This window comes from Poecilia latipinna, unplaced genomic scaffold, assembly GCF_001443285.1.
Source record: "Poecilia latipinna isolate Pla-1442-1.1 unplaced genomic scaffold, P_latipinna-1.0 Scaffold850, whole genome shotgun sequence".
Classification (NCBI taxonomy): Eukaryota; Metazoa; Chordata; class Actinopteri; order Cyprinodontiformes; family Poeciliidae; genus Poecilia; species Poecilia latipinna.
Window position 1 is genome coordinate 90,736 of NW_015113466.1, and position 24,961 is coordinate 115,696.

General features: G+C 36.4%; 1 protein-coding gene across 2 annotated transcripts in view; it reads right to left on the reverse strand.

Moving 5' to 3' along the window:
- LOC106956856 (contactin-associated protein-like 2) overlaps window positions 1-24,961 on the reverse strand; it is a 226,538-nt gene that overhangs the window by 88,211 nt on the left and 113,366 nt on the right. For both annotated transcript variants that reach the window (XM_015047932.1, XM_015047933.1), the window contains exons 4-7: window positions 12,901-13,048; window positions 6,453-6,505; window positions 5,686-5,836; window positions 3,925-4,109 (exon numbers count right to left, since the gene is read on the reverse strand). In XM_015047932.1, the coding sequence (XP_014903418.1) occupies window positions 3,925-4,109; window positions 5,686-5,836; window positions 6,453-6,505; window positions 12,901-13,048 (537 nt within the window). The remainder of the gene's footprint in view (window positions 1-3,924; window positions 4,110-5,685; window positions 5,837-6,452; window positions 6,506-12,900; window positions 13,049-24,961) is intronic.

Here is a 24,961-nt window from a genome sequence, read left to right on the forward strand (position 1 = left end):
GCCGTCTCATGACTGCGTGGAAGGGTTAAGGTATCTTCCAGTTTACAAACTGTACACACAAAGTAATAATATCATGTCCACTTTTACTGAATTCAGTTTGAGTTGAGGAGTTACAACACTAATCTGAGCAAAATCTACATTTTATTGACTTAATCCAAACCCTTTTCACACACTACAGAAAAGAACTTGTTTAATGCGACCATGCTAGCAGTGTGGGAAATAACACACTGGTTAGTGGGGGAACAAATGTGATGTGTAGCACGCAAAGGTTAAGGCACGGACAGTTACAAACAAGCTTGGAGTGCGAAGTGCTGAAGGACACAGCAGCGCTGATGAAAATGTAAAGTGTGTTTCACATTTTTGTACAGTTGTACATGTGTTCTGTTCTTTTTTCTTCTTCTTTCAGACACAGTTCGGGGCCCTAAAGGACGCTAAGATAATAGAGGAGGGTATGTGGCTGCCAGTCAATGTGTCTGTCAGTGTGTGTGCCTGTTGTTGTTTGTGCTGTGGCTATGCTCCAGCAAGCTCTGTAATTACTACCAAGGGTGGACTTTGATGCACCCGGATATTTAGTCTACAAGCTGGAAGCCAAAGAGAAGCAGAAAAATCCACACACACACACACGCACGCACACAGGAGAGTGTGAACTACACAGGTACACTTTGACTAAAAGCTGGTCACAATTTTGCAGTCTGTGAAGAGAATTAATGTGGATGGATTCAAGATACACCACAGACACATCACTCTCAAAAACACACACAGGCACACGTGTTCTCTGAACCTCCTGGTACAGTACACCCGGTTGTATAGATTTCCCTGAAGATTCTTTAATTCAACAGCTTCAGTTCTAATTGGACTGTGCTTTGTTCTGCTCCATTTCTCAGCATCCTACTTAACACTGGATTAGATTAGCCATATAAGCAATATTCACGGAAAGGGCACGCAGTAGCACACAAACCAAACACAGAACTAACAGACAAACATACAAACACAGTTACTGTGCCACACACAGTCTCCCTGTACTCATGATGCCCACTGCCATATGCATTCTACTATCATTCTACTATCAATTTCCTGTTTTCAGTAGTATTAGTTGAATGAATCGCATCCATTACTGGGTAACTGTAATTATGAGTTTCATGGATTAGCACCAGAGCACATGCAGAAGCCAATATTTAATTTCCTGGCCAGCATCAGCGTACTTTACTGAGCACCAGTGGTGAGAGGTTAAAAGTCCTGTTGCAAATCAGTTAAGCGATGGCACAGTAATGTTGAAAAGAATCTAATGCAACATCATGAAACAGAATAAAACAAAATATACAAATATTAGTTATTAGTTATTGTTGGAAAACTTTGTTTGTACTTTGATGTATTGGGAAAGTGTGGATTTTATCTGAAAGTTGTTAATAATAACAATTTGGTCATTTTAAACTGAGAACTGATAAAGCGGCATGCATGTAAACCAGCGTTTCCACAGTTAAGAAACCTGAAACACACTACCAGTACCAAAGTTGCAATTACACAGTCCCTTCAATGTTTTACAAATGTAAACCTGGATGGAGAAGGTTTTTTTCAATAAAAAAAAAAAAATTCCGGTGATGGAGGTGCACAAAATAAATATATCATTATGTGACTATGTGAAAAATCAATATTGGAAAAGAAAAACCCTGCTTGGAATGCAATCAATAATAAGAAATTATAAAGTTATCATGAATTCTGCAGCAGAAATGGTTTGACAAGCACACTTAATATGTTAAAATCATTAGGAAACTTAAACTGGATTATTTCAATGTCAAAACAGCAAATGCAGTCAAATGCACTAAAACTGTGTGTTGAGATGGAAATAATAAATACATTTCTTTACAGATTCTGCATAGATAGTTCATTATCTGGTGTCTGTATTTGCAAAACATCCAAAATGAAAAGATATTATCACTATTTAGTTCACTATTCCTTGTCTCATTACAAGTCATATCCTCATCATAACTTAATCTCATTGATGCATACCCTATGTCTACTTAATATTGTGCAGCCCTGTGTGGTGGACTTTGGTCTTCGAGCCTTGTGACTCAATGTAATGCAGAACCACCTTTGGCTGTAATTACAGCCTCAAGTGTTTTTGGATACGTCTCTACCAACTTTCTACATCCAGAGAGTGAAGATTTCTCTCTCTCTCTCTTTTTTTTTTTTACCTGAAGCTCAGTCAGATTAGGTGAAGAGCCAGGTGTGAAAATCAATTTTTAAGTACAGTCAAAGATTATAAGTTTCATTTATGTCTTGACTTTGACTGTGTCGTTCTAACACATGAACATGCTTTGATCTAAACATTTCCATTTTGACTCCGACTGGATGCTGAGAATTTTAGTCCTGCTGGAAATTGAACCTGTTCCTACATCTTAAGTGATTCCTAGCCTTTAACAAGTTTCCGTCCAGGACTACTCTTGGATCTTCAAATGAACTCTTACTAACTCCACTATCTGAGCTGAGGAATAGCATCTTCGCGGCATGCTGCATTTGCCACTCTTCATGGCGGAAAGAGTTTTCTCAGGTTGGTGTGCAGTGTTGAATTCCAGCCACGTGTATCGTTTTGCATGTAGACAGAAGGTCCGATTTAGATTTCATTTCACAAAAGCACATTTTACCACATATTTGGTGTGTAGCTTACAAACTGCAAACTCACACTTTCCACTTTCAACAATGACTTTATTTTTGCCACTTTTTGCAACTAACCAGATTTGGTGATCTCTGTAGCATCTCCTCTTAACGTCGGGTCTTCTTGAATGCCTTGTCAGATTATGTGCATAGTAATGTTTTGATAGGTTTGCAGTTGTACCATATACTCTGTCCATCTTCAGATGATGTATTGAGCAGTGCTGCGTGAGGTGTTCAAAGCTTAAATTATTGATTTATGCCCCAAACTTGCTTTTAACTTCTCTACAATGTTTTTTTTTTTTCTTTTTTTTTTTTTACAATAAGATATAATCAAGTTTGTGGTTTCAAGATATGAATACTTTCGCAAGGCACTGTATGCGTTACGCAGCACTACAAATACTAGTGAAGAAATGGGGATCCAGTTTAAGCATACTGCTCACGTCCATTCCTTGTAACATGAATACAAAATAGTCTTTTTTTATGGGAGGGCTCATGGTGTCAGATGTGAGGGAGAAACTCATAAAACCACATATATTCATTCATTTTCTATACCCACTTTATTATGTTCAGGGTCCAGGGAGGAGGAAGTGCTGGGGGGTTGGAGAGCCTATCACTGCTGTCACAAGGGGTACAGGTCACCAGTTCATCACAGAGGGAGAACAAGGATAAACTCACACTCACGATCCATGTGGAATCACCAATTAACCTAACATGGATTGGGACTAAGGAAGAAGTGGGAACATCAGAAAAAAGTCTACCAAGAAGGGTACAATGCAACACAAAAGAAGCCTGCAGAGCTTAGTTTAAATCATAGATCTTCTTCCTGTGCAGCAACAATGCTGACCCCAACAATACTGTGCACAACTGGGAACAGTGGAATAGTTTTTGGAGCTTCAATGTTATCAGCTACTTGACGTATGTTGCATAACGCAACTTATTGCATGTAAAGCTGACACAGATATGTCTGATGTTTTACTTTTTTCAATGCCTGCAATTTTTTTCTCATGCTTTAACTCAAACATGACTGTCAAAGAACTTTTGTTGAAAAATTTGACCATGCCAAAGGACGGCCATTCTTAAAACATTCCAAGCTGGCAGATTTTTGAAAGAAACCGAGGTAGAATCTAATATTTCCCTCACTTGTTGAGTTTTCTAGATGCTTTCATGCAAGCATCAAGAGCTTGTATACACATGTCTAAATTTAAACAGAGTGCATTAATTGTTGGTGCCGTTTTCTACATGTGTGCCCTGTGTTGCATATAAAGTGCTCACCTCATAGTCTAAGTCGAGATGATCAAATTCCCCATTAGTCCTGAAGTGCTGAGTGTGTCCGTCTAAGGTGAAGTTGACATTGCGACGGTAGCGTTCGATCACCACCGAGTGCCAGTGATTGTCGTCCAGGAGGCTGCCAGTGGTCACAGAAGTGTGACCCAGGATAGAGCCGTACTGGTTACTGCCTGTAAAGCACATCTAAAGTGAGTTACAAAATGTCATTATTAGCTATCCCAGTAGAAAAATACTAAACTTTTTTTTTTTTTTTTTTTTTTAATGGATGCACAATACTAAGTTGGGTGACGTAGACAACAATTTTTTCTGAGGATTGTTGGTCTGTCATGATAAATTTTACTAGAAGACAAATTGCTCCAGAAGTTAAGATAAACAAAAATATTGTTATTTTGAGATCATTTTCACCTCATAAAATAGTAATGGCATAGAAATACAAATACACCTCGTCAAAAACCAAAAATCTTTCATTTCTAATGAACCTTTAACACTGGAACTGGAAGACAATTTAAATATCCAAGAGGAATAAACAAAAGACTTGAAATAACAAATTAAATGGATACTGAAATCTGTTTACACAAAATTGCCTTTCAACATGGGGCTAATTGAGACTAGTGCACCAGATTGATGTCATCCAGTTTTTGGTAGAAAGAGAGTGACAAGTAAAACAACCTTGTAAATGAAAATTATTGAGCTTGTTTTTACTTTTTATGTGTTTAGCTGATTTATTGCTTACAGTGACAGGCTTAGTGGCTTATTGAGTTACAAAGAGCAAAAATTAGCTATTCTGATCAGTACGAACTACATTTTTCAAATAAAGAGATGCGATAAGCTATTTAAAAGGAAGCTCTACTATGTTGGACATAGTTAGATGTACAATTTTGCTATTATTTTTTGGTGTGAGAGACAATCAGACTTTTGACAGACAACAGAAGGCTAAGTGGAGTATGAAGATGCAGCTACGTTTTATTCTTTTGAGTTTTCAACCGCTGTCTTTCATTAAATATATTTCATTTCAGAAATCTCAGAGTTAAGATTAGTATCTACATTCTCTACATTATATGCACAGAGGCTTCTGCTCTCGTAGCACGAGCCATGCTGACAATAGCCACTAAAGTAAGATGATGACACCAGTTTAAAATGTTGACTGTCATTCTAGTTTTTTTTCCCAATAGTACAATCCTGTTTTATAAATATAACTCATATTACTAGAAATGTTTTTTTTTTTTTTTTTGCTTCTATTATTTATATTCTCACATAATGGTCCTTTGAGACAAGTCTAAAGTCAGTTAAAATGTATACTGCAAGGTCATGTTTTGAAAAACACAAATATTAAATAGTCAATATCAAGTGCATATGTAAACAAAATTTATCTCCATAGTCTAGAACTGGTAAAAAAGTCTAAACAGTTTCACAATAGGGTGCAAAATGTTTCAGTGTAAATTTACCTCATTATTGTGGAGAATTTATCAAAAGAATCAAGAAATATTTTCTAATTTTTGCTAACAAAATTTAAACTTGATTTTGTGTATTTTTTCCATCAGTAAAAAAATCCATATTAATTAAGTGATATGTAAGGAAAGTAATGACCTTACAAATATATTAACTTTGAATAAAGGAATTCAACAACCACCTGACTGTAAAAACTTGAAGCAGTTGCATATTTTCAAAAATACTCTTCTGGACAGTCAGCAAGCAGATAACCTCTTTGCTTCATTTCCCTGCACATTACACAGATTTATTACTCACCCAGGTTTATCTGCAGTAGTAACTTGGCTTTGCGGAGCTCCAGAGTGATGTAGTCACCCTGCTGCCCCTCCCCATGGAGAATTACACCTTCGCTCTCTGATGTTTTAAATCTCAGGGCGATCACATCTTTTATAATCTTCATTTTCTTCACCTGTAAAAATTTTAAAACACCAAATCCATAGTGTTGCTCATACAAAAATGGAAATAATTTACATTTAGACAGACCACCATGAATCTTTTTTTTAAACTAATCATATTTTCCGAACCATAGAGCGCACCACACTATAAGCCGCACCCACAAAGTAAAAAAAATAAATAAATAATAATAATAAACTGGAAACGTACCGTAGCCGCACTGGGCTATAAACTGCTGGTATCTCCGCTGCTCCCGCCCTCAATTTAAAAACTCCATCATATAAACTTCTTTGTGTGGTTTCCATGATGAGGGCGTATGAGTTTGAAAACATTTCTCTGCCCTGCCTGCTGCTAGCATACATGTGCTTGTTCTAAATGAAAATCAGCACTTTCTTCTTTGATTTCAAATTTTGACTTCCAATGAGTCCCTTCCAGCTAAAGAGCCCCCTGGTGGTTGAAGAAAAATCCACAGAAAAGCCGCACCGGGCTATAAACCCCATGGTTCAAAGCGTGGGGAAAAAGTAGCGGCCTACAGTCCGAAAAATATGGTAACTTAAAACCAACTGTATTGCTGTATTGTTTTGCAACAGTAAGTTTTGAAGAATGAAATAATGAATTTGTAGATTGTGTACCTTAAAACGATATGAGATTACTCCCTGCCCATCAAAGTTGATAACATCTGCCCCTAAAAGAGACCAAGAAAAATACATGACAAATGTTAAGAACTGCAGATTTTAATTTAAAAAAAATGTTCATGATGACCACCCGTCATATGCAAGTCAATCCAATTAACAGCATCCCTTTAATACACAAATACACATATAAAAGCCTGTTGAAATGTAATGTCTCAACACCCAACTAATGACTAGTTTTGAAAATTGAGTGAGGGTAATAAGAAACAAAAAATACAAAGCCTACAACCAACTAACACCCTTTCATTCTCTTCTAAATAAAAGTGTGTAGGAAAAGTTGTGATTATCATAAAGAAGTGAGAAAGCCTATTATACAGTTGATATTTGATTTGATCTGTACAGGCTTCTGTAGAAACATGACATGACAATGTAATAAGGGGGACGAAGCGCAGAACACCTGACAACATCGTTCCATGTACCTAGTTTTTCTGAACATAACGCATGCTAGAAATACATAGATGTAAAAATTTCAATAATTAATGTCCATATCAGCTGAATATTCTCTGCTTGTACATATCGTCAGTCTGATACTATACGTTGCCCTACAAGAAAGTAAATCGTTTACGTTTTGACTCTCGCAAGTGCTGCTAAACCAGAGCCTAGGCACAAAAAGGATACAACAAACAGAATGAGATTTTTCAGGTTTTCAGAGAAAAATAAGGTGAAGTGGCTGAGACATGTCCTCAAGCTTTCTAACATCACTCCAGTAGTTCAAGGGGTTGGTGTAGAGAACATTGGTGTGTCTGCGTGTGGATTTTAGGTAACAAAGGCAGAGAGAACAGAATGAAAAATCTGACCACAAACATCCATAATTAAGATGCAATATTTCTCATTCTAAAGTATCTGTTCAGGTTGTCACATTTATGAAACATAATGATATTTAGCAAACCTATTATAATAATCAATGTCAGATTCTGCATACAGTTCCATCTTCTGCCTTGTTGCAATCTTGGGTTGGGGGTGGATTAATGATCATCGCCAATTTTCTCCAGTTTTCCCCAGTTTTGAAACTGCTTTGCTTCCTCTACCTGTTTTCTTTCTGCACTCGATTCTTAAAGAATATTACTTTAAAAATAAATCCAGGAGCATTGAAAGACATTAAATCAAGCCAATGGAAACAATGTTTGTCTATTTTAGTGTCCTTTTTTCCAAGTAAATCAAGAATTTAAGGTGGTTTATTCCTTTTGTTTTTGAACTTTATTATCATCACCATTAAGAACATCTGAGCCGACAAAATCAACAAGTGATGTTGCACATTATAAATCAGTGAACGCATCATTTTTAACTGATAGAATAAGCGATGAAAAGGATTAACATCCTACCCCTGAGGACGCCAAGGGAAATAGCCAGTGGTCTAAACACAGACCTGCTCGCTGTAGCAATTTTAGGAACAGTTGTGTAACTCTTTCTAAGTTTCAAAATTAGATGGACAATTTTGAAATGGACAACTGGAGAATTCTTTAGCACCCACAAATAGCTTTCTGAATACATCTTGTAGAGAAAATACATAGAAATGTAGTGCGAGAAAGACCAATCAACAGTTAAACTATGTATTATAAATCAATTATTTTACATTGACTAGCCACCTGGGTGTAGATTTGACCACAAACATACTTCTTTTTTTTTAATAAGGCTTTTAGGTGCCATCCAGCTCATTAAACACATATTATTCAATAGTGTAAAGCTATGCCAGAGAGATGCCACATGGGTCCCACTACGGTCAGTCAAGTACTGCACCAAGTTATTAGGAGGTTAAAATGTCTCCATGGAAACAAGCCTTGCCATCTGTGCAACAAATTAGAGTCTTAAAAAAAAGGTCACTGCAATATGACAAACTTGAAATTAAAACAGTTGAAATTGATTTTTTAAAATATTTTTTTAATTGTCCATCTATTGATGAAATACATTAATCTGTGAATGTCTCCAGCAAAATAAGGTCTGTGGACCTCTGATGCTCCTCTAAAGTTACATTGGGACAGTTTGGATGAGTAATTTTCTTCTTGTTTGACCTGACCTAAAATTGTAGGTGGAGTGGACAACCTGCCCCAACTACAATTTCATAAGTTTGCAATTGTGTCATATGCTTTTCCAATTAGGGTAGATGGATTCAATGAGATGTTCAAAACAAGGATGTTGTTTTATTAAAAAAACAAACAAACAAACGTTTAAAGTTCTTCATTTTTTGTTTCTAATTTGTACATTAAAGCTGTAGTACGCAACCTTTATAAAAATAACTATATTTGCTAAAACTGTCACTTTGACATAACAGTGACAGATAATCTTAGCATATTGAGCTCCTTCACTTTCTCCCAGTACTACTATTGTCATCCAAGAAAATGCGCCACTTCTTGTCAAAAACAACCAATCAGAGCCAGGAGAAAGGTGCTAGCGCTGTCAATCACCCTTGTGTATTTGAGAACTGGTAGAAGGCAGAGGAGTTTGATCTTTTTAGAGATTATCTGCCTCATATCAGGGGACTTCATACTGTCATGACATACTGACAAGTTTTAATGGAAAAGAGTATGTAAATTAACAATTAGATAACTTTATTTTATATATGTGAAAGTTACTTACTGCAGTTTTAAGGTTATTGATCTTTGTTTGTTTACTCTCACTAACCTTTGAGGCCTTCATAAAATAACTTTTTATGATGTACAAATTATACACAGGTGGTGTTTCTTTGCCAACACGGCTAATTCTGACGGCAATGATTGCAGTGGGATTAATTTAAGATTAAAATGGGGCTAAATAAAAATGCATGCCATACTTTATTTATTAAATGACTAAGGCAGTCATGCATTATTTAGCCATCATTTTATATTTTTGTTGTGGTTGTAATGTTACAAACAGTGAAAAAGGCATATGAACAATTTTGCAACACACTGGCACTCCTTTGAAATTTCCCTAATCACTGTTTAATCCAAACATTTTTTAACAATTTTTTTTTCTGACTTTGATTTATTAAACACATAATCTATGCTGTGTCTTTTTTCGACAATGATTTAATAGATTTTTTTCTCTACATTTTACATTAATCGTAATGGAAATGAGCATGTAAATTCCACAGCACGGTAGATCATGTCTGCTTTACAACCCCTAGTTTTGGCACAGATGTACACGCACGCACGCACACGCACAGACACTCACTTTTATTGCAAAGTCTTAGATGAGTCATAATGTGGCATTGCATTTAATTATCACACACTCTGAAAACCCAGGATTTTCATCTACAGCCAACATATTTGGCGATTATGCTTGGAACATAACATCTATATTTATCTGCCTCCTTCGCCTCCCACTACTTCTCCTTTGTGCTCTCCTTTTTCATTCTGTTTTTTTTTTTTTTTGTTTTTTTGGTCATGGGCCTACATTGTACCTCTCCTCTTATCTTTCGTTTGGGAAGCAGGACATTTTTTTTTTTTACGAGGGACAGATTCTAAGAAGCTGAGGAGTCAGGGAGAGAAGGGTGGGTAGAAGAACAGACAAATGTATGTGTTCTCATTTTCTGACTGAATGCTGAAGGAAGGAGTAGTGACAGGGTAATCATGAGAAAGCACCGCAGGCTTCAAAACACAGCTGACAGACATCTCTGAAATATGATGCATCTGACCGGGGGGCGTGTGCATGTGCAAGCAGTTGTGAGTATCTCTCTGTTATCACTTATATCTGAGTTGAAAGAATGTGTTTATTTATTACGTTGTGTATTTATTATTTGTAATCTAACAGATGTCAACTCATGGTGGGCAACGTTCTTATCTGTCGGAAACAAACTCCGAGCTCATTTTTGACAACAAACAGATGTTTTTGAATTTTTTTATATTACATCGTTCTTTAGAGATAACCCGTTGAACAATGCTCCAAAGCAAAAAAGGAAGAAATGTTTACGTGAAAAAGGTTAATCTTACGACATGTTTACATAATTTAGTTTTGAAAAGAAAAAGTGTGATTTTACTTTGCACGTCCCGGCTGTGTTCTGTGAAACATTTACACTTTCTGTTGCTGACGACATAGTTTTTGTTTTGGAGAGCAGTATCATAATTGTATTGTGTGTTTTCCTTTCGCAGTACAGACTTAAAAAAGTAAAAGAAAAACATGCTGCAATCACAAACTTGCCAGCGTTTCTCATGAAAAGATAAAGATATATATATATATATATATATTTTTTTTTTTTTTGCGGTTAGGAAATAAAACGTTCACATGAAACTTTTGATGGACAAACATTTGCATTATGAACATTTAGTAACACTCTCTCCATTACATTGTCTAAAGAAAAAAACAGCAAACATTTTAAAATATTTTTTGTTAAAATATATTGCCAAAAACATCACAGGCACTTTTTAAAAAAAGACAAAAAAAAACAAAAACAAAAAAAAAAAACACACCATTTACTGTCAACCCAGTAGTTTTACTGTTGTGGTAAATTTTAAATATGAATTAAAAATGTCCTGGCCATTGCAAGCCAGCTTCATGTTGAATAATGGGAAGATATCATATGGTACCGTCATTATTTTCATGGTGAAATCTGTACGGCTGAGACTGTGAGAAAACTGATGTAAATTAAAGGGGGCAGATATTTTTGTTTTAACGCAAATTGTTCTGCTTGCCTTCAGAAACACATATCTGTCTGACTCGGTGTTTCTGGGTAATGTGTAGCACATCTTGTCATCCTTATCATCACTTACCTGCTTCTTTTGACGCGGGGAGGAAATGAAACAAGGGAATGTAATCAATGATGCTGAGAACTGACTAGAATACAATGCATGCCCTTGTGTTCTCACACACACATTTAGACACACGCTCAGACGTATCCACACACTATATAATCACATCTCCAGAATGAAAGAAGTACGTGTGTCACTTATAAAAGTAATTTATGCACAGGCTTAATTGAAATTGTTATCAAAATCAATTTGGCGCCCTTTAATAGAATGAGAGCGGAGAGGTTGCAGGAGAGTCAGTTCCCTAGATGATGCGTTTACTCAAAAGCAGGAGTCGGTTGTGACTGTTTTGTTTTCCAGTCTAAAAATGTGCACTGCGAAATAGGTTTATCACTTATTTATTTCTAAAGCCATTACCAAGGGTCTATGTGAACATCTAATGTGAAATACAAACCTTAAATATGACTACAATACATCTGACAAACCATTATAAATCACTTTAAGTGGATCCATGAAATGGAACTAAAAATTATTTTTTGTGTGGCAAAGCGTAAGTGTGTTGTAAGAGTGTGTCTAAAAGATACAATTAACTTTAAAATAAAGTCCCAGAGAGTAATGGACATGATTTCAGTCCTTAAGTGTAATAAACTCAACCAACCCAGAAGATATCTGACAAAATTTAGACTGTATTTAGCTTCAGCACTTTGATTCTTATCAGTGACCTTAAAAGTTATTTATGTAATAAACTGAATAATTTATAATTCTTTTTTGACAATTTTTTTTATGTGTGTGATATATACTAATATGTCACAAAGAGCTAAAAGTATCAATTTTATGTGGCTAAAGTCTACAAATCCTAAAATCCCAATAAGAATCAATCAGGAAATTAGCACAGATTGCTTTGCGACATATTGCGATATGAACATCTGACAACTTTTTTTGTTCACTTTCACATTTGCCAACATTATACTTATTTTATTCATGTACAGGAAAAATGCTACCGTTTTTGATACAGAGTTTAAATTAGTTAATTCTAGTAATAGGAAGGTCCTTTCTACAGTTTTGATTAAAATCTTAAGCCTCTTAAAATTATTATTTCAATGGAGGAAACGGTTGCAACGAGTGTTTAAAAATGCAAAAAAAGAGAAAAACAAGTCAGACCAACAAATTGTTGAATATGGCAGTTCAAGGTTTGGGTCAAAAGTTCTACATCATGGCCTAAAAAGTTAAAATCTGTGCATTAATCTGGCTTCCATGTTGTTTTTCTAACTAGTATTCATATTATAATGATCTGGTCGTCAAATGAAAAAAGTATTTTTTTCTATGAACTGCATGATTATTGAGATGCTGAAAGAAACTCTCTTGAAAGGTGTGCTTGCCTACAAGGTTAGACAAAGTACGACTGTTTTAAATTTCTGAATATATTTTGAGGGTTATTGGAAAAAAAAAAAAAGTCATGTAGTTGACTTGAATAAGACAGACTGTTCATAAAGATGCAGTCAGATCCTCAGTCTGTGTTAAGGTCATTAAAATGCAGAATGCATCCAAAAAAAATCAGAATATGACATCTATAAGAGAAGAGCTTAAAGAACAAATATTTTTGAAGGGGTGGAATTATGTATTTTCCAGCACACAGTGCCATGTCTGAGAACAATCGAGGAACTATAGCTTCCAGCTGTTAGAAAATCAATGCCAAACCAATATCTGAGAAGATGTTTGCCTTAACTCACAGTATGAGCAGCCGTACACTTCTATGCGGAGCCCAATACGTCCCTCCTCACTCCAGCCTACTGGGATGAGCCTGAGGAATCGAGCCACAATTCCCTGCTGCAGTTCATGGCGAACTGCACTTTCTGAATTGGAGTTTCCGGAGAACGCCTGAGAGAAACAAAACAAAACAACAATGAGGAACGAATATTCAAAGACAAATGCATAACTGTAAGACTTATATATACATTATCACCAAAAACCTAGCAAAAAACCGTATGGTTTATTATAAGATCCAGCTAAAAGCTAATAAAAACAGAAGATGTGCCCAAGTAAGATATGTCGATGTGCTTCAAAATAAACTGCTGCCAATGCTTTTTTTTTTTTTTTTTCCAATTGGAACAGCAGTGACGGGACTAAACCCAATACGAGGAAGACAGACAGTGGAGATGGTAAGCATCTGGCATCACAAGACGGAGACACTTGAACAAGCCCCCAAAGACCAAGCAAGCATATCACTGGTGACACTAAAAGTTTGACAATGATGACAGCTCTTGTTGGAATTGCTGTTTGGTTATGTCAGCCTTTGTAGCTAACAGCCACGCAGGGAATCGTAAGAACTACGTCTGGCTGGATTATTTTTTTTTAAATATATTTGCTGTTGTTTATTTTATGAAAGTGTAAAATATTAAACCCTATTTCTCCTACAATATGCCATCCCAGTCTAATGGCTAAGTGCTAGCAAGGTCTTTTGACTCTCGACCAACAACATAGTTCGAATTATGAAGGTTCAACCCGTTTAAGAAGATTAAGCAGCTTTATACACACCTTTGATTGTTTTAGATTTTCAATACAGGCTCATATTTTTTCTTTTTTTCAGGGGGATTGTTTGCCCTATGAACTCTGCAGCACTATATGTTATCAACTGAAGTGAAAGCAAACACATAAATAAGCTTTTGCTACGTTGGAAAGCCAAACCTAGAACATACATGATGTATTTTCTTCCCCCCCATATAATATTACTGTTTTTTTCAGCACTACTCCAGAATTGCCTCATTACATTATACATAGCATAGTTAGAGTAAATGTGGGAAAAAAAAAGAACAAGTTAATGCTAAATACTCTTGTATTTTTGCATTAGTTCAGATTGCTTCTTCAAGCCAAAAAAAAAACACTTATTTCTATTGAAGATAAAAGTTTCTGTTTTACATATTTATATATTTTTTCGACAAATTTGGCAATCACAATTTGAAAACAGGTACCAAATTATAAATGGGATGTTTTTGTTCAATAATTTTATGACTCTCCTCCGATTTTATCTTACCAAATCCCTTTCATAGTGTATATATAAAACTTTTATATCAACAAGGAAAAAAACTCTGTTTTTCCTTATTGATATAAAAACCATCTCAGTCGCATCATCTTTTGCACCTCACCTTTAACTCCTTAACTTTAAAACCCAAAGGTGTAAAAAAAATAAAATAAAAAAGCCTCAAAAGTGAAGTGTACATGAAACTGGGTGATGTCACAGTGGCTATGTCCATTTCTCATACAAAGCCTATGATTGGGACATGTCCAAGTTGTTTTATATTCATCAAAGCTTGACAGCATGAGTTGCATTCATCTGTTGTTTCATGCATCGTTGCTGTAAGTGGATTGGATGTCAGATCTCAATGACAGGCTGCTGGAGTGAATCTCCCGACAGCATATTCAATCTTGTTTCCTGATTTGTATATGACTCTGTTTTTTATTTTTGTGGTGTAGTGGTTATAGAGCAATAGCTGAATGTGTCGCAGATGTGATGAAATCCAAGTGAAATGCTCCTACGAACCGTTTTGTTTCACTTTTATTTTGTGTACAGCCTATGGTAATATCGTTTATATTAAGATAATAATAACGCTTTTCCTCCCCTTGTCTTCGGTTTTCCTGCTCCATTTCTTCACTCGGACGAAAATACGAGGGGACAACCTCTAACTGTCCAATAATCCACCTCTACACACGCCCTAAACTGTTTTCGACCTCTGTTCCTCCCCCTCCTGTGTGAAATAAACATGCTCGCCACAGTCCTATTCCCTGTGCCATTCGTCCACACACATATGCACAGAGCAGCTGGCGTAAACCGTTGGGGAGACAAATCATTAATAACATAGTAGGTAACAAGTTGAGAGAAATACACCACACAGCCATGTGCTTTTTCAGATAAGAGTTGGAGTGGCCAGGGAAGAGGACGACTGTAGCAGGGGGGGGAAAAAAACAGAAAACAGTTCAGACAGTCTTGCTTTGACCCGACTCCTCAGTGACCCAGGAATGTACCCCTGAAGATATGCTATCTGCAAAGGAGATGGTCAAAAGTTCATGGTAAGCTCAGAGCCACTGAACATCCACTGTTCCTTGCTTTTATTTTTAATCTTTATTTATCCAGGAAAAGGTTAACTGAAAACACAAACATGGTTTTACTATCGCCTTGCCTCAAATTTACACAGCTCCACATGAGTCATCGCAGAGCCTTTCAGAATACTTTAACTGGAGCTTCAGCTCTCTGCAGGTGCTCACATCCTGGAGATCTGGGTTAAGTGTCTTACTCAGTGGCAGTATTTTTGAAAGAGACTGCAGCACTCACTCAGCACGGTATGAATGTCACAAACTGTGAAAAAAAGAAAAGAAGTTACATTTGTTCTGAATGCAGGAAACATGCTGGTCATACCTATTAAGAAAAGAAAAAAAATGATTAAGGTCCATATATTTATAACAGCTCTCGTTTTTCTGAAGAAAATAAATATTGCATTTAACTGGAGAGATGCTCAACACGCTGTCTGCTCTCTCAGAAGATCAGAAGATGGGCAACATGTTAACAGGCAACAAGAAAATTTATTATAATTTCAGATTATATATATATATATATATATATATATATATATATATATATATATATATATATATATACATACACACATATATATGAAATGAGCAGGATGTCTAATTCAGAATAGCCTCGTATCACCTGCTAAGATATGAAAAATAAGGAAAAAAATGCTAATTCATTTAGTATAAACATTTTAAATAAAATATTTCTTCAATAATGTTCACTATTAGATTGTTTCCAAGCTTAGCATGTTTTACATATGAATCAGTTTGTCTCATTTGATCAGTATTTTTTTTCATCCATTCTGCTTGTTTCTTTTTTTTTCTATTCAGCTTCCAGTATTCTTTGTTTTTTTTATTTTTAAACACTCCTGGCTAATTGGCTGAGCCAGAATGGTTGAACAGTCCACACATGCACAGATGTAGCCTGAACTCCATGCTATTTAGGAAAATCTGTAGCGTCAAAACTTGATGTCACTGTAAAGCTCATTTCATGAACATAGGGGGGAAAACTGAATATTAACTATTGTCTAAGGCCTAGGCTGAGTATTTGGGGGATGTTTTTTTTTTTTTTTTTTTTAAACCACACATTGCTCTTTGCCCTTGTCAGTTCATAAGAAAGACTGCAAGAGAAAGAGAACAAAACAATTTTTTTTGTCTCCACCTAAGAGCACCATCCCCAACCCCCATCCCAATTTTTATTTTCTCTATTGTGTTCATCCTGCAATTCTGCACTTATCTCTGCTTGGCTGAATGAACAGCTCAATTCAAAGGCATTACTATGCAGAGTAGAGGAGAGAAAGGAAGACAGGGAGGAGAGGAGGATGGAGATGAAGAAAATGCCTTGCTAAAGTCGGACAAGTCAACCATTTAATTCCCCTAACGTCAAAGTCAAATCATTAAACAGCAAACCACTGAGTAATTGGAAATGTATGTGTCACTGCATGTAGTGTGTATTGGTTTCTGTTTGTGTCGGGGTCAATGTGTTTCTATGCACACTGCGGATGTATTTGATCAAGCACTCAGTTTAATATATGACAGCAAAGTCAACAAAGTATCAAAGGCAACTTGAAGATTTTGCTCAAGGTAAGTGTATATAAACGTATAAAACAATTCCAATTCCACTGTTGTATTTATGTACATAATGTTAACTGAAGGGATTACCATAGTTACATATATTTTGTTTTATGAAAACACGGGATGAATTATAGCAAAGCGTTTCTGTCAATTGATTAGGGAGACTATGTGATCAATGGAAAACGAAGAGAGGAAATATGAATTGAAAACAAAAAGTAATAAGGTAAGCTTACAGTTGGTCAGTGTCACAGCTGATTGTTTTCGAACACCAGGGCTGCTGTCTCTCAAGAAAACACAACTAAATCACTTTCCTACAGCTTGTCCGCAAATCCTGCTGTTGTCTTCTCTTGCCCCCCCCCCACACACACACACAAACGTCTCTCACTATATCGACAGAAGACACACCAACACATATCTAAACACACACATTCACACACCTTTACCTTCATTGTCTAAACACTCAGCGGTTCATCGTCAATTCTGCTCCCCGCTCGTTTAATTATCCTCCCCGCCTGAATGTTTTTTCATTTCCTGGATGTGAGAGTCTTTTTTGTGGCAGGGAGTGTCTGGCTGTATGCGAGCGTTATATTTGTGTGTCTCTGTTTTGATGGCCAGGGACAGGGCTGTGGACAGATCTCCAGATACTAAGAAACAACAAGTGAAAGCTGTTTTCTGGCATTTGCTTGCTGCCACTGGACTCTTTGTTGGACTAGCTCAGAGTCAGGCCCATTGGTGTGTGTTTCCTCTGAAAAGGCAGGGGAAATCAGTCTGTGCTGGTCTGTTCTTTTGTTTTTACTGACAAGTGCTTGGGACTAAACAGACGGGCCATAGAGAAATTCTGTGTTTCAGCGAAAGCCTGAGCATAGTTCTGTTTGTGCGACTCTGTGGCGTTTCCTGAGCCAGTTATGCAGGCCAATCTTTGGTCATGCTTAATTTAGACCAGGAATATGAAAAGAGGAAATTCTGACCATGCTCTTTTCCAGAAACTATGTGCACCACATTCTGAGGGCTGATTTTCAAAACAGCAAATTATTGCATTTTTATCTACTCTAACCACTTCTCTACAATCAGAAAATTAAAATTCCAGGCAACTGACTCAAGTCCCCATCATTGGTTCTGAGAGAATCAAAATTCATTCATTTTAAAACTGCGTGTCAGAGACAAACGGGAAGAAATCAACTTACTGATTTTGGGTTCATACGTCTATTGTTGAGTATTATTATTCTTTTTTTTTAAATATAGGTTTAATGGAATTCACTGCATAGTTTCACTATTTTTTAGTTTGTTTTTTGCAGTTAAATAAGCAAACTAAAAAAAACTGCATAAGCAAAAAATATTATCTTTTAAAGCAGTGTCACAAATCATGAATAGGAAAAATACAGCCTTAGATTTATTTGGGAGAGAAAAAAAATCCCAATGCAACAAAATAAGTTTTTTGAAAGTCACCAGGGACATATTGCTGGTACCCAAAGTAACTCTAACCCTAAATACTTTCTACAATCAGTTTGGGCTTGTATAGGAAAACACTTAAGAACAACATCTATCATTTACATATGAAACACCTCAGAAAATATGCCTACACCAAGAAGGAGTGATGCGATTCTTTTTTGAACATGTTTTTCCAAATAAAATTGTCCACATAAAACCATACATGGCCGAAACCCAGTAATCGGTTCTGTCTTCTTTGACAACTTCAGCATTACGTAACAGCTCTGTGATATATGCACAGATTATTGCAGGCCCCATGTGTAAAAGGATACAGCAAAGTAACCCGGTAGTTTTCTCTGACAGGATTTCACAATGCTGGAGCATACAGATCATCCATCGCTCCAGATCATCCAGAGTCATGACTATTTCTTTTTTCTCAATATAGCTAGAAACCTTTTACTTGAGCCACACAGATCTTGTTGCTGCTTGTTTGGAAAATAAGCGACACAACACTTAATTTATTCAGAAACGAACCATAGCAGTTTGTGTCTATGATGACATTAACAACATCGTGATTCTTTTTATTCTGACTTTACTGTTTCACACAAAAATATGTTTTAGAGCAGTTATAGTTTCTATATAGTTTCTCCTTTTGTGAAATGTGTATTTTTGCACATAAAAAGATATATGGTTGGTTCTAGCATTCTTTTAATATTTTATATAGAAGCCTGTAAGTTATTACATTTCTTTGTTCCCATTATGGCCTATGCCAACTCAGCCTTTCATTAACTGCCCTCAGCTGCTAAAAGGGTCGACCAAAGCCTTGGTGACCACAGAAAATGGATTCGTTTCTTTGCCTCACATTATTAGACGAAAAATTACGGATAATTTTTGAACATTTCATGCCAGTACCTTTTTCATGCACTGCTTTTTACTCTCATTAATTATGGCCAGACACTGGAAAAAGGAGGGAGGAAATAGTGAAAGCGCTAAACTTAAGGTCAAGAAACATTTCATCATGGAACCCTCGTCAGTATTTTCCGTATAAATTCACACATACATGCACGGAAGGGAAAAATGGAATTTTAATAGCCCATTACTCAGGCTGTGAACATTTGGCACCTTCCCCCCTCGTTCCCCAGATCACAAAAGACCAACACTGATGGAGCAAAGTCCCCATGCTTAGCTGCACATAAAACTTGCACAGATGAAGCCCTCTGTGTGTGGTTGCATGCCTTCACACTTGCAAATTAACTCTTCTGTAAATCTGCGTTTTGACTTGCAAATTCCTGTTTTACGTTGTAGACTTTGTTAAAGTCAGCAATGCAATAAACATATCATTGTTTTCAAGGTAAAATCACTTATCACTTGAATTCCAAAAAAAAAAAAAGAAAAAGTTCCAAATTTCAATAATTATGACCTGTTCATATCAAACTGGAAAAAGTGTAATTTGACAGTACCTGTCAATGACACATTATTGAAAAAAGAAAAATTCACAGTACCACATAAGTTATATTAAAGGAAATGAGTAGAAGTCACTGTAAAGTACCACATTTATGTCTGTAAATTTAACATCTGTGCTTCTGACAACCATCCATCCATTGATTCATTATCTATACCAGTGTATCCTTGTAGGGATGTGAAACCCTCCGTCCATCTCCAGCTGCCATTGTGGGAAAGTCAGTATAAATGCTGGAGAAGTCAGCAAAGAACTTCTCCACATGAAAGCCAGAGGGAATCCATGCATGCATGGGGAGAACATGCAAACTCTACACAGAAAGACTCCAGCCCAGGATTTGTACAAGGGACTTTTTTGCAGCCACTATTCTGGTTATTTTGCTGACAGTCCTGTTTGCGTGTTGTTTGCAGATCAAGTTTGCACATGCCATCACGCTTGCACCTGCTTTTGTACATGCAAACCTTTAGAAGATTTGGCTGTTAGTGTAGCTCCCATTCCCTTCTCCCATGTGATTAAGAGAGAGGCTGTCCAAGAGAGAGGAATGTCTGGGTTTTGCTTTTAAACCTTATTTTCTTAACCTGATCTTGCATACTGGAAGGCAATGAGTGTTACTTTAATCAATATCTCTATTTGGATACTGCATTTTGTAAAAACCATATTATAATCACTATCTCAAACCTAACTTTGACTTCATCAATCCAGTTGTTCTTGCCACTCGGCAACACTGACAATGAAGATTAATAAGAGTGGTCGTGCAAAAAAAAAAAAGAAGGCAGAAAGAGACACAGAGTGCAATCCACTGATGTTTATATGCAGGTGTGTGATTGATCAGTGCATTCTCTGTAGGTTTTGAAACCGAATTAAACCTTATCACTGAGATAAGACAAAGACTTCCTCAACTATTTACCTGACAAGCCACAGTCTAGTAGCTTTTTCCTCTAGAGAATGCACATACACATTTGTTTGTACTTACAAAAAGGGCACAGTTGCACACTAGAAAAAAAAAAAGCTCCACACAGAGTAGGAAATGCTTGTTTGAACACCTTGATGTTCAACTGAAATACGATCTATAGCACAGTGGATACCACTGCGACCTACTAATAGTGACACACTTTACTTGTTACCCTTGATAACCTTTGCTGTGAAAGATCAAGTCCAGTTTCACCACTCGCAGAAACATATCTACTTTAATCCCAAATAATGAAATGATATATATATAGTTGTTCCTTAGTTCTGACTCTTAAAAAGAAGGTCTATTTACACCTGACATCCCAGTAGACTCTGTATGTAAACAACAAAAGTGGAGTGAAGTTATATTTAAGCTGCTGTTGATTTCTTAGATTTTAGCAAAAAAAAAAAAAAAAAAACACATGAGCCATATGTCCTGCTAGCGCTAGATATGGGTGTTTGTTTTGATGGTATTTACCCAGAATCCTCTGTGCTGTAGTCCGCTACCTGCTTCTAAAGCAATCTCAGGCCCATTTGGTATTAAAATGCATTCGGACCGCACCAGAGTTGATTTCAACAGAATCAAAAGCTAGGTTCTCTGGCGGACCAGAGATTGTTTTCTGGTCTGAATCAGAGTTTGATTGTGCAATCACACCTCTAAAAACAGAGGGGGCTTTCAAGGCAAACAAACTTGATTTGAATTAAAGCTGACTAAACAGGGCTGGTGTCAATACTGAATTAAGGTCTCACCAAGGAAATTGAAGCTTGGGCACCAATGGGTCTTCCAAAAAGACTGTCACACTAAGCACAGTCAATTCTGTAGGTCCAACCATGAGCGCTGCATGTAGGCCGCCAGGAAAAGTGGAGTTGGGAGGACCCAATAATGAGAAATCATTCTAATAATTGAAAAACATGAAACACATTAAAAAAATTGCATGTATTTTGCACTTCTTTAATATCCAATTTTCACTTCTGCCTTCTGCGAACCTCTCGGGTATCAGTGCGCCGATAATAATCCGGAATGTGTTATAACCATGCATCCTTGTCTTTTTGGTTAGCCATAGCCCTTTCTGACAGCGTAAGTGAAAATTATCCATCCATCCATCCATCAATTTTCTGTACACCCTTGTCCCTATTGGGGCCGGGGGGTTAGCTGGTGTCTATCTCCAGCTATCGTTCCAGGCGGGAGGCGGGGTTAAGTGAAAATTAAAATGACAAAAAAAAAAAAAAAAAAAAAAACTCAAAACAATATAATTTGTCAATTTATTTGATATGTCTACATTATTTTTGGCTCTCCAAACACCTTAACATGACACTTAACATACTTAGTTAAGAAAATATGTATTTTTATGAAAAAAATAAAAATAAATTCCTTGCTCAACACTTGTCTACTCTCTAACAGTATGAATAAACATTGTGTCTACACTAAAGTAATGGCTCAGTTACCATTGAGGATAACGTAAAATCTTAGGGATTTACCTAAACATTCATTTCCACAACTGTGTGCTTTAAGACAAAGTAGTCAGGTGCAAAAATCACTGTATGAACACTTATGAGGTGCTAATTATCATATGTGCTGTGCTTGGATGAAAAACATTGACACCTGCAAATTTCTTTTTAAAAGAAGACTTAATTTTGCCTCGTGATGATGAAATATGTCTTCTGTAGTAAAATGATCAGAGATCATTAGTCCCAATCATTTCTGATAAACAGATTTGACCCTAAAAATGTGGTTTGATATTTCATTTTGACTTCTGACTAGATGAGCAAGATTGGCGTCACTACTGCATTTGTTGTCACCTTTATCTCCTGCTGTTAATAAACTGTACCACCATGATAGAAATGGTAAACCTCAAATCACACTTCTTTTTAATTTTATTCTATCCCTTGAATTACTTACTATGCTTAATTAGAAAAAAAAAATTGATGCAAAGATCTATTCAAGGGTGCAAATCATGATGCAAGTGACTAAATGAAGTTGGAGAAAGGATGGGCTTTTGGTTTTTATTAATTATTAGTAATTTATCTGTGTCATTGTGACCCCTTAGTGGTACATTAGTTTCAAATTAAAACATTATCTTTCACAAAAGCAATATTGCATTGCACATGCTCACTGATTGTACTTCACAACGAGACATGGAGTTATAACAGCTGATTTAGTATTGAGACAACAAGCTCTGATGAAAGCCAAAAGTAGTCAGACCTCTCAGTTTGGCAGGAATGGCGTTAAGTCATCAGCAAAAAGTAATGGCAGGCGGTGATTGGTGGCTAAAGCCTCCTGAAAAGAGCTCTCATACATAAAAGTGCAGGACAGGTGGTTTTCTCTCTGGGGATCACTGTGCGAGCCTCATTCAGTGGTGAATGGGGATTGAGCCGAACGTGATTGAACAGGCTGAAACAGGGTCTGATGGTAGCAGTGTGTGTGCGCGTGTGTGAGTGAGAGATACAGAAACATTAAGCTGGTTCATGTGCTCAACTATCCCCTCTAATCCATTTGATCAATAGCGCTGATTGCTTCAATATTAGCACAGCTTACACACAGACATTGCACATGGCAAAAATAGTTTATGGGGGTGCGGAGGATGGTCTTAATCACCAACAAGCTGTGTCAAGGAGCAACCAACATGTGTGTGTCTGCATTCTTGTAGACTGCTGCTCTCCACTGGCCCCTTCCAAATGAGACCAGAAAGAGCCAAAAGGATGCACTCTGCTTTCCCCTCCTGCTGCATGGATTATTTATGAGATATGCCCAGCTTGAAATGATTAGCTTTTTATTTGTTTACATAAGCGCTATTTTGACTAACAACGGCAATAAATTAAAAAGCAATATGTGTGTCATACATCTAGACAAAACGGAGGCAAAAACTCAGCTGTGGTTGCAAAATACGAAAGAGATTAATGTTGTTTTTAAAGTGTTTGCAGAAATATTAGAGGCAATGAATCAGGGTTAATGGCAGAGGAACATTCTTCAGAATGAATAATAATCACAAAACAATTATGATTCAGCATAAAACAACAACCTTATTTATTTGTGACAGCTTAAATATCCTCATGTGTCACTGAAAACAGCTCTAAAAAATAATTGTTGAATCTAAACAATAATGAGGTGTCAGAGATTGAATGCAAAGAACAACTTAACATTCAGGTTCAAGTGTCTAGATATGATGGATAGTATGAACTGGTAGTCCAATCAATCAGCAATTTCATTTCAACTTGAGAAAGTCAGTCAAAATGTAGTCGGTGACAAACATGGCATATTGGAGAAGAAAACTCTACTTTGTCTATGCTGACTTAAGCAATGTTTGTGTTTCTCCCCAGCATATTTTACAAACTGGTTCTAAAAGTTTGATATAATCATGCAAGATGCATGTTGCTTGGAGACACAAGTTTTGGTCCCATCTACCTCAAAATCCACCATTCAGATCAGGTGTTTTTTTAGACATCTATATGAAACATCCACGTGAGAAAAAATGGTCCACTCCATAATATGAACTAATATACAATTTCCTTTTTTCTTGCTGACAGAGAATGGAGTTCTGTTCATCTGCAAACAAAATGTGGTGCATGTGAAATCTTCCACTAGCTATTACAAATACCACGATCGTTGTCTTGCGACTCTTACATGGTAGTCTGGTTGGAGAGACTAATTAAAACGGCAAATAAGCTTCCTATGAAAAATGTTCTTCATAAAAATGTCATATTATTCAAAAAAATTCAAAAGCCCAAAATGTTAAAGTTCAAACTGTGATATATTGCTAGAGTTCCAATGAAACTTTAATTAATTTGACTTATCTCTCGACAAGGAATGTACCATAATTGCTGGATTATAAGTCACTACATTTTTCACATGCTTTGCGCACTGTGATGCAGCTAATATGTGAATTTTTACCAGTGGGTTTAAAAAAAAAAATCTGATTGCTGCATGACAAATTTTCCTCGAGACTAACGTGACATTAATAGCACAAACAAAAGAGACTGAGGAAGAGTGTCACAAAGTAAATGGGAAATGGCCTGCACTTGTATCAACTAAATACATATGTGTTAAGGTCACTGTGATTTCACTTGGAAAAAATTCACACACTGAAATAGTATCTGTACGTTTACAAGGAAGTAAAAGATTAGTTCCTGCATCCAGGGGCCAGTCGGTGCTGCAATAAGCTCTTTCACTTGGAAGTTACACTTGGTAAAAACCATGCTAATAGTTTGATGAATATTTAAATGCACCACACTGTGAAACAGTCTTTTTTTCTGCAAGAAGAGGTTTCCTGCTTTGATTTAACTGTGGTTATAGAAAGGACTGTCATATTATA